This window comes from Lissotriton vulgaris, unplaced genomic scaffold (genome assembly GCF_964263255.1).
Source record: "Lissotriton vulgaris unplaced genomic scaffold, aLisVul1.2 SCAFFOLD_1182, whole genome shotgun sequence".
Lineage (NCBI taxonomy): Eukaryota > Metazoa > Chordata > Amphibia > Caudata > Salamandridae > Lissotriton > Lissotriton vulgaris.
Window position 1 is genome coordinate 716448 of NW_028246755.1, and position 11060 is coordinate 727507.

The 11060-nt window shown below is 46.8% G+C and overlaps 1 protein-coding gene across 1 annotated transcript in view; it reads right to left on the bottom strand.

Annotated features, from left to right (window-relative positions):
- LOC147665755 (kininogen-2-like) overlaps positions 1-7829 on the bottom strand; it is a gene marked incomplete at its 5' end in the record, with an annotated part of 93465 nt that extends 85636 nt beyond the window's left edge. The window contains one exon of the mRNA XM_086949545.1: positions 7722-7829. Within this exon, the coding sequence (XP_086805671.1) occupies positions 7722-7829 (108 nt within the window). The remainder of the gene's footprint in view (positions 1-7721) is intronic.
- Between the last annotated feature and the right edge of the window lie 3231 nt (positions 7830-11060).

Sequence of the window (11060 nt, forward strand, 5' to 3'; positions counted from 1 at the left end):
GTGCAGCATTCTACAGCACATGTACACAGTGGGAAATGCTTTAAAGCTTATCTTTTCGTACTGTAAGGGAGTCCTTCCTTATATCAAAAACTATGCTTACCAGATCCCAGATACCATTACACTATGGAGAAGGGTGTGTGCATTGGGGCATGGCAGCTAAAAGTGCACAAGTGCAGGGGGAAAGCAGAACAGTGAAACATCTTAGTACATATGGCACAGTTCGGCTCTCTCCCAATCACGCAATGTCTGTGGCGCAACAAAATTTGAGGAGTAGCCCCCTGCAAAGTATTTGGAGGCCCCATGCGCCTGACCCAGACATGCGCTCTCAACCCAGGGGCCCTCTGTCCGTGCACAGTGCAAGAGGAGGACCCCCTGGAGCTCAGGGCCCCGCACCATGAGGGCTATTTTTAAGCCAATGGGCAACGCAGAATAGCAACGTCACTTGCTGCGCTGCATGATTTAATAGTGAATACAGGCCAGCCTTTGAGTTTTTTCACATACAAAGGTGCAGAATCTGTTGGTGGTTATTGGCATGGGTTTGACATGCCTGGATGTGGTATTACTACATTCTGTGTCTATATGAAATATCACTTTACAAATATGTATATCCTCATTTGTAATATGGTAATACAATTCCTCTTCAAATTGCCAAACAATGTAAAAGTTGCAGTACAATTGGAAAGGGGCGACCATTCGGTCCCCCCGAACGTATGGCGGAGTACCACGATCCCCCCGGGAAGCCATCTTGGGCGGGAGGCGATTTTTGGCTGGTATGCCCGAAGCGGCGTAGCCGGGGCGCGCCTTTTTCCCGCCCTGGAGTGGGCTGGCCTAGACACTGACGCAGCCGGCCACGCCCTTGGGGCAGGCAGGGGCGGGTTTACGCCCGCCCTGAAGACGGATAAAAGGAGCAACAAGCCAAGGAAGCATCCTCTTGTTCCTGTGCTCTGAAGCTGCACCTCCTCGCTGCACGTGAGCTCGAGACGGAACGAAGAGCCAATTTTGAGCGTTGTAATCTTTCTTGTTTGTTTTACAGATACTCTGTTGGAGAATGCCCAAGAAAGCAGGAAAGCGAATGACTACCGACCAGATGCTGCGTGTTCTTATGAAAGAGGTGACCGACCTAAAGAGGCGAATGGCGGATAAAGACGAGGAAGGGGGACCGAAACGTCCTTTGGCAGGAGCAGCTCCGGGAGGTAAAGGCAAGAGGCCCAGAAGGGGAGCAGCTGGGGGAGACATCCCGGTTCCCTGTACCCCACTCGAAGAGCCGACTCCGATGCCGGAAGAGGGGAATCCGATTCCCGTGGTGGTCACCCCGTGTCCGGGGAGGATATGCCGCCCGAGCTGGCAGCACAATTAGCAGCGTGGTTGGGTAAAGGTAGCGAGGGCACCACGGCTGACGACGCGCGGGTGTTGATGAAGCAACTGCGTGAAACAAGGGAAGCGGCGAAGGCACCATCGCCGGCTGCGGCAGTAGAGAAACCACCTGGGACAGGTCCAGTCGCAGATGCAGCTTCCGGTTCAGGTAAGCGGCCATTGCCGATTGCGAGGGATGAGTCTGCACCCTCACGAAGGGAAAAGTTGGGTCAACATGTCCCTCTGGCTATTAAAGAGAAGATATGGGCAGATGAGTATATAAACATCTTCTCGTTGCTTACCGATCATTATGAGATGGAGCATGTTAAGAGCCAGAAGGAGCTCATGCATCCGAGTGTTTGGCGCGCAAAGATGGCCGCCTTTAAGGTAAATGAAAACATTGGCACTTGGGGCAGAGCGTGGGGGATTTTTACATCCATCATGGGTGAACGTAGGCCCGAGTTGCTGTCCGAATTGCCGATTTATCAGTCACGGATCATGGGGTATTCTGTATCACACGAGGGCAATCAATGGTTCTGTTACGATAATATTTTCAGAAAAGCGAAAGAACATGATAAAAACTTAACTTGGGATTGTTATGATTCTGTGTCTTGGTCCAAAATGGAAGATACTGGTATGTTGAAGTTGCCATTGGTAGGGAGTAGCGTGGGTGAATCCTCCCGCCAATATGCTGGGACGCCCTTTCGATAAGGTACGAGTAACGACTACCACTCGAGGCCGATCGGCAACGCAGGTAAAAGGGGGATTTGTTGGAACTTTAACAGGGGTAAATGTACGAGGCCCCAGGGGTCATGCAAATTTAGGCACGAATGTGGTGGGTGTGGGCAATCATCCCATCCTGAGTCCATGTGCAGAGCCAAAACGGGTGATAACGGGAGTAGAGGAGGCGCCAAACAGGTCTAATATAGTCCGAGGGGCGCCTTTACCTACTCCGATTGATACCATGGCAATGATTCCCTGGCTCAGCGAATACCCGGATCACGCTTCCGCTGGGGTGTTGCGGAACGGGTTTTCATATGGTTTCCGCATCCCAGTGGGGGAGTTTCAGGGTATAGCGAAATGTAAAAACCAAATATCGGTCTTGCAACATACGACCGTGGTACAGGAAAAGATCGGGAAAGAGGTTACTCGAGGGCGAGTCGCCGGTCCATTTAATGTGCCACCAGTGGCTAACTTTGTTTGTTCCCCTTTAGGGGTGGTCCCCAAGAAGGACCCGGGTGAGTTTCGGCTGATACATAATTTATCAGCCCCACGTGGTCTTTCCGTAAATGATGCGATAGACCCGGAAGTGTGTTCGGTGCGGTACGCATCCTTCGATGAGGCCGTAGCCATATTGAATCGCCTGGGGCCCGGTGCGCTGATGGCAAAATCTGATATTGAGTCAGCGTTCCGGTTGCTCCCGGTACATCCAGACGACCAGCGTCTTCTTGGTTTCATGTTTCAGGGTCACTATTACATGGATAGGTGTATGCCAATGGGGTGCTGTATATCTTGTGCCTATTTTGAAAAGTTCAGTTGTTTCCTGCAATGGGTCTTCACAAAGAAGACGGGGTTTCAACATGTTATGCATTATCTCGATGACTTTTTGTTTCTGGGGGCAGCCGGGGATCCGGAATGTGGACAGGCTTTGACTGAATTTTGTGTCTTGATGAATCAGTTTGGCGTGCCATTGGCACCAGGTAAGACTGTGGGTCCCTCGACTTGCCTCGAGTTTCTGGGGATCGAGCTCGACTCTGAAGAAGGTTGTTTTCGTTTACCAAGAGACAAAGTGTTAAGATTCAGGGCATGCCTGCAAACGTGTATAAGTAAGTCTAAGGTTAAGCTACATCAATTACAACAATTGGTGGGACAGTTGAATTTTGCCCTAAGAGTAATACCGATGGCCCGCCCCTTTTCCCGCTCGATCGCTCAAGCCATGGTCGGCCTGAAGGAGGGTCATCATCGCACGAGGCTCTCGGCAGAGGTTCGCCAGGACATGCGCATTTGGTTGGCATTTCTGGCGGATTTCAATGGTCGAATTGTCTGGAACAAACCGGCGGTGTCCTCTGAGGAGCTGGGGCTGTGGACAGATTCGGCAGGGAGCATTGGTTTTGGTGCCATATTCGGCACTCAGTGGTCGGCACAAAAATGGCCGTCATGGTGGCATGATGGTGGACTGACAAGTAACATTGCTTTTCTGGAACTTTTCCCCATTCTGGTGGCCCTGAGAACTTGGCCCGAGGGGTTCAGAGATCACTCTGTGGTATTGTGGTCTGATAACATGACCGTGGTTGAGTGTATCAATAGCCAGGCAGCACGATGCAAATGGATTCTGAGATTGCTCAAGGGAAATTGTATTACTGTGTATGCAATTGAATGTGATACTTAAGGCAAGACATGTGCCGGGGGTGATGAACCAGGCGGCTGATGCGCTTTCTCGTTTTCGTATGCAGGCCTTCTGGGGTTTTCTGCCCACAGCGGACCCGGTGGCGGCACCCTTTCCCGAAGCTCTCTGGTCTCTCGGTGCCCCGAACTTCGAAACCTCGTGGGAGAGAGTTTAGCACCCAGGACGAGGAAGGCATATGAAGGGGCGTTCCGTTCCTATTGGGCCTTTTTGGGGGCTGCTAGAGGGGAGCTTTGGGGCCAGGAGGAGTTAGTAGTGAAATTCCTGCTGTCTTTACATCAGGCAGGCAAATCAGTGGCTACGGCCCAGAGGCAGCGCGCCGCCATTTCCTTTGTGGCTAGGGCTCATGGGATCCAGGACCCGACAGCGTCTTTCGTTGTGCAAAAAGCGCTACGTGGGTGGCAACGCCTTGAGGGTCGCAGAGTAGATGAAAGGCGCCCGATAGGTTTGGATAGGTTGGCCCTGTTATTATCCATACTCCCTGCAACGTGTTCATCCCAGTATGAAACAGTGTTATTCCGAGCCGCTTTTACGCTGGCATTCCATGGGGCTATGCGGGTAAGCGAACTAGTGGCAAGGAACAAGCAGGATGTGATGGGGGGATTGTGCCGAGAGCACGTTCAGGTCAGAGGGGAGACAATGACTGTCTCGTTTGTCAGGTCCAAGACCGATCAGGGTGCGATGGGCGACTGCATAATCATACAAGGGATTCCCGGGTCCTCCATGTGCCCGGTGAGTTGTGTAGAGGAATATTTAGCACAAAGGGTGGCATCATGGGGGGGGACCTTGTTGAGACACGCTGACGCCACCCCACTGACGAGGTTTCAGTTTCAGCGGGTGCTTGCGATGTCGATTGCCGCTGCGGGCTTGAACCCGGGCGAGTTTGGGACCCATTCCTTTCGGATAGGGGCTGCTACAGAGGCTACAGCCAGGGGTCTGAATGTCGAACAAGTTAAACGTGTGGGGCGTTGGTCCTCCAACTGTTATAAAAGGTATGTGCGGTTGCACATGTTGTGAAGCTGTAATGATGTACTCACGCTTCTTGTTTTTGTTTGGTTTCAGTTGCGCAAGCCTACGAGGCGGGGCGGACTATGCAGTCGACCCAACACCGGGCCAGCGGTCAGACATCACCGGCTGTGAAAAAGGAGGTGTGGGTCGTGGGCCACTCATACGTGAGGCGTGCCGCGGACGTATTCAAAGCAGGTGACATGATTCACGTGGCTGTTGACCAGTTTGACCAGTTGACCAGTTTCAATCATTTTTCGAGGGTTTGCTAGGGCGGACGAGGTCACCGCCGTCTATAGTCATAGTACATCTTGGGGGCAATGACTTGGTCACCACTGGTAGACGACTTCTTCTTGAGGCGATGCTTTCCACTGTAAGTTGGTTAGCGAGGAGAGTTCCAAGGTGCACAATTGCATGGTCCCATATGATCCCACGAAAAGTATGGCGGGGGGCTATTTCGGTTTCTGCTCTGTATCATTCAGTAAGAAAAATTAATAACAAAGTGAGTAGATTGTTCCGTTCCAATACACTGCATTCTATTTCGCATGGTTGTATTAATGATGACAGTATGTATTTGGGGGATGGTGTTCATTTGTCCCGGGTGGGGAACGAGTTACTCATAGGAGACTTGATAGCTTGGCTAAAGACTTTAAGACATGACCTTTAGGTAGGAGTGTTGTGGGGGGTCCGGATAGCCGGTCAACTATCCGGCCTGTGGCGGTAAGGTCATGATCGGTGAGCACTAATTGGAAGATCCCTATGAGTGGGCGTCACCCATTACGGATGGGAGCGCTCGAGGGAGGTGGCCATTGGCCCCTCAACGGGGAGGCGGTCCCTTCTAAGGATGGGCCGCCGAAAGGAAAGGAAAGGCGGTCAAGGCCCCTTCCTGGGTAGGAGGGGCTACAGCCCCCTCCTGGAGAATTTCCCGGGGCCAGGACATCTGCGACGGCAGATGTGGTAAGTTGTGTGGGGTTTGGGGGGGGGTCTACGCTACCTTCTAGATACCTCACACGAGTCCTCGGACGACCTTTAAGTGGCGTCGAGTTTATTGGGGCCCCCGTCAAGTCAAGGGAAATTGGTAGTTGCACTTGAGGTACACCTCTGTGCGGTCGCCCCTCACAAGTGAGGGGGATATTTCTGGTTTAGGGATCTTGACATCGGTTACGACCTTGCCGTTGGCCCTTAAACGTTAGGATGTACAATTTCAAAATTTCAAGTTAAATGTTTTGTAGGATGTTAGTTCGGCTAGGAGAACCTTTGTATTAGAGAATATGTTAAGGTTAGCCAAACATCGCAATGTGGTAATGAAATTGTACATAATATGAAACTGTTATTTTAATGTTTTAATTTTGTTTCATATTTTAATAAATACGGCCGGGAGGGTCACTCCCTCCCGTCTTCCAAAAGTTCAGAACTGTTTCCGGTTTCCCATCCTTGGGGATTGTGTTGAGAGGGGGTGGCGGGTATCTCAGCCATATGGAAAGGGGCGACCATTCGTCCCCCCGAACGTATGGCGGAGTACCACGATCCCCCCGGGAAGCCATCTTGGGCGGGAGGCGAGTCTCGGCTGGTATGCCCGAAGCGGCGTAGCCGTGGCGCGCCTTTTTCCCGCCCTGGAGTGGGCTGGCCTAGACACTGACGCGGCCGGCCACGCCCTTGGGGCAGGCAGGGGCGGGTTTACGCCCGCCCTGAAGACGGATAAAAGGAGCAACAAGCCAAGGAAGCATCCTCTTGTTCCTGTGCTCTGAAGCTGCACCTCCTCGCTGCACTTGAGCTCGAGACGGAACGAAGAGCCAATTTTGACCCACCCACCAGCCCCTGAGGACAGCAAGTGGTTTTGAATAAAGTTTGATGTGGTAACTCTAATTTTGTTTGCAGGTTGGGATTATTATCGTGATAACTTTGAATATGCAATAAAGAATGGTCAACTTGTGGTATGTTTTGTAAATAAAGTAATCCTGCTCTAGTGTTTGATCAGTAAGCATGCTTTTAATAAAGTGATTGTTGTTACTGTCTTTTAAGTAATTTAGTCATTTAGTTTAGAATTGTCGTATTTATTTTGGTCGGGCGGTAAGGTCATGATCGGTGAGCACTAATTGGAAGATCCCTATGAGTGGGCGTCACCCATTACGGATGGGAGCGCTCGAGGGAGGTGGCTATTGGCCCCTCAACGGGGAGGCGGTCCCTTCTAAGGATGGGCCGCCGAAAGGAAAGGAAAGGCGGTCAAGGCCCCTTCCTGGGTAGGAGGGGCTACAGCCCCCTCCTGGAGAATTTCCCGGGGCCAGGACATCTGCGACGGCAGATGTGGTAAGTTGTGTGGGGTTTGGGGGGGGTCTACGCTACCTTCTAGATACCTCACACGAGTCCTCGGACGACCTTTAAGTGGTGTCGAGTTTATTGGGGCCCCCGTCAAGTCAAGGGAAATTGGTAGTTGCACTTGAGGTACACCTCTGTGCGGTCGCCCCTCACAAGTGAGGGGGATATTTCTGGTTTAGGGATCTTGACACCGGTTACGACCTTGCCGTTGGCCCTTAAACGTTAGGATGTACAATTTCAAAATTTCAAGTTAAATGTTTTGTAGGATGTTAGTTCGGCTAGGAGAACCTTTGTATTAGAGAATATGTTAAGGTTAGCCAAACATCGCAATGTGGTAATGAAATTGTACATAATATGAAACTGTTATTTTAATGTTTTAATTTTGTTTCATATTTTAATAAATACGGCCGGGAGGGTCACTCCCTCCCGTCTTCCAAAAGTTCAGAACTGTTTCCGGTTTCCCATCCTTGGGGATTGTGTTGAGAGGGGGTGGCGGGTATCTCAGCCATATAAGCATGTATGGTATCATTAACTGCTTTTGTAGTGAATGGGCAACACCAAAGTAGGACATTCTTCTTGGCACTGAAGTTATAAACAGTACAACATACCATGTCCTTACATGAGCGATGTAGATACTACTTACTTCCAGTGGTTTGCAATCCGAATGTACTTCTTTGAATTTACTCTTAGGGCAATCAGTTTCTCTGTATAGATATTCGACTTCATAGCGTTTTCCAGCCACCACCTGTATTTATGACACACAGAAAATTTACATAGTTTGTTACATGTTTGCATCAGAAAATGCACTCAAGAATGCATGAAAAAGTAGTGTAGTTGCACATAGGCAGAAGATGATTCATGAATAATGGTTGTGTACAGAAACAGGATGCTCTAATATAAAGCAGTTGCCATTCATATTGAGTCCTGAACTATCATATGCATGCTCTATGTGTCTTAATGGTCACTGAGGTAGCAAGGAAACTATAAGTAGATAATGAAAGTTAAAGAGTTCCTAAAATATGTATGCTAAATAACAGGATTACAGTGGCTTTCCAGCCACGACCTGTATTCATGACACACAGAAAGTGTACATAGTTTGTTACATGTTTGCATCAAAAAATGCACTCAAGAATGCATGACAAAGTAGTGTAGATGCACACAGGCAGAAGATGATTCACGAATAATGATTGCGTACAGAAACAGGACACTCGCGGGTATGTAGTGCGCGTTACAAGTGATTGATTGATTGATTGAATATAAAGCAGTTTCCATTCATATTGAGTCCTGAACTATCATATGCATGCTCTTTATGTCTTAATGGTCACTGAAGTAGCAAATAAACTAGAAGTAGATAATGAAAGTTAAAGAGTTCCTAAAATATGTATGCAAAATAACAGGATTACAGTGGCCTGGGTATAAAATGCAGCTAATGGGAGAGCTGCTCGGGAAGTTAAGGTATGGAAGATAATGAGAGAACTTATTCCATATTCTACTACACTTCATCAGTAAAAGCAATGTGATAGGTCACCAATGAGATCCTTCCTTCTCAATGGCAGGCTGCAAGTAAGAATTTGAAGTCACATTTGTAGTACTGGGTTATTCATGGCCCATTATTAATTGTGAAGTATTTTTTTAATGACAAATAGTATTTATTGAGGTGCTTTTGCCATCTTAGGTATCAATGTATTGAATGTGGTCGGTTATGAACAGTTTTTAACTTTCAGCATAGGGACTTTATATATTGTCACAATGGTACTGCACATGGAAAAACACAAACTATGTTAAGTCCGTGATTGAGAATTGACGTTCTATTCCAAGCACTATTTTTACATCTTGTATGGAGTTCAGTACTTTTATATCTTGTATAGAGTTCAGTACTTTCATATCTTGTATGGAGTTCAGTACTTTTATATCTTGTATAGAGTTCAGTACTTTTATATCTTGTATAGAGCTCAGTACTTTTATATCTTGTATAGAGTTTAGTACTTTTATATCTTGTAAAGAGTTCAGTACTTTTATATCTTGTATAGAGTTCAGTACATAGCACTTTACAATAATTATGGATTGGAATATGGGATGTGTCGATGATTTCTCCATGAGGATGAATTGTTTTATATGATAACACATGGATGTAATTAAGTACTAAGCACTAGCACTTTGTCCTTAGGGACATTCATAATAATATTAGCTAGGGCTGTTCCTGGAAAATTCTACCACCCATATTTATCACGGTTTTGCATCACCCTTGCGCCATGCATGAAGACTCGGGTTCGACGCAAAACCTAAATGAGATTTACCAAGCCTTGCGAAGCCACATTGTGTGGCTCTGCATGGCTTTATAAATCTAGAGTAATACAAGGCAGCGCAAATCGCTGCCTTGCGTTACTCTGCATCAAGGAGTTGTGCTATCAGTGGAGAGTAGGTCTTACCATGCATCCACCCATGCAGTGTGAAACATTCCCAGATTTACCAACACTGGTAGACCAGCGAATGCATCAGAATTGTACGCCTCCCCACCAAAGGCGCAACAAGGAAGAATGTCTTTATTTCTCCTAGTTGTTTCCACTTTCCAAGTGTGCCTCATTCTGCAACACCCTTAGGAAGAGAAAAATGCCTCTGAGGATTGTTTTTGTGCAGGGAGGTGCCCCTTCCCGCACGAAAATAGTCCTGCCTACAACTAAGGCACCTTTGCACCATGGTGCAAGGGGGGCTGTGTCGGTGCTAGACATGGGCAGAGAGCAAGAATCAGTGGTCTAATGTCAAATATGGCTCTTTCCTGCCCTCTCCATTTCATGAATCGCAGCGCAACAAGGAGGCTTGCTGCAGTGCTTGAATAGTTGATAAATAGTTATGCACAAATCTTGAAATTCATGTCTTTCCTAGACACCCCCAATTTAGGATGTGAACATTTTGAGTTAAATGGTATATATGAGGGTTATTTGTGGAAACATTTATTAAGGAATGTCAACATGACATCCTTTTAACAATAACAGACGTTTGCCTTGAATATGAACATGGAACCATGTTAAAATGTACAACATATTGGAAATTGTTTGAATCATCTGGAATTGTAGCACCTAAATTAATCAATGTTTTGAAGGAATCTATTTGAGCCAGACCCTAATTACGAAGACCAATGTTAGCTTGTCCCACCGGTTCCTACTCTTCCAAGAAGAATCTTTATGTTTGAATCCTAGTAATGAATATATTAGTCATAGTTGAAAGACTGAATGTGGAGAGTATTAATAAAAGTAGCATTAATTGACTATACGCTTTATGAAAACTGATTTAGTTTCTTAATACTCTGTAGTGGCATATTATAACATGTGTTGTGTTGGATTTGAAGAAATAATTCCTCATGTATTAGGTATTAATTGTTTAAATCTTTGAAAAACATGAGTTGAAAACAGTGGACTTCTTAGGTCGGGCAGACATGTTTGTAGGGTTCTAGTTGTTTTAAAAATATTAAAGGGATTTACTGCACACTAGAACTTTAAAACAGATTGATTGGCACAGTTGACTCTACGGTCCAGTCAAAGGCAAATCACTGACACGTATTGGCCCTTCTTTTGCACATTTATGTACATTTGATGGTTAATTAAATGGTTTTGACTCACACAGTTTGCAGTGCCAAACTCTCCACTCATGCCAAAATATGCTTTGAAGACTTTGCATACGGCTTCCACTTCACAAATATGCCTACTATTTCAATGTGAATATCAGATTAAAAGACACACTTTTTGCAACTTGACAGAGCCTCCACAATAAACGACAAAAACATTTTGAACATGGAATGCTAACCTTGTATTAGCAATTTTCAGAAATCCATGAGAAGGAGGGCTAGAGACTAGGATAGACTTCTTCAATATAGGAATAGTGCAATAAAGGAGACTCTACAGTGTCTTAGTAGTTCCCATTCTTCAGAGTTCAGAAAAATCACACAGTAAATGCACAATGAAGACCGCACAAGATATTATCATTG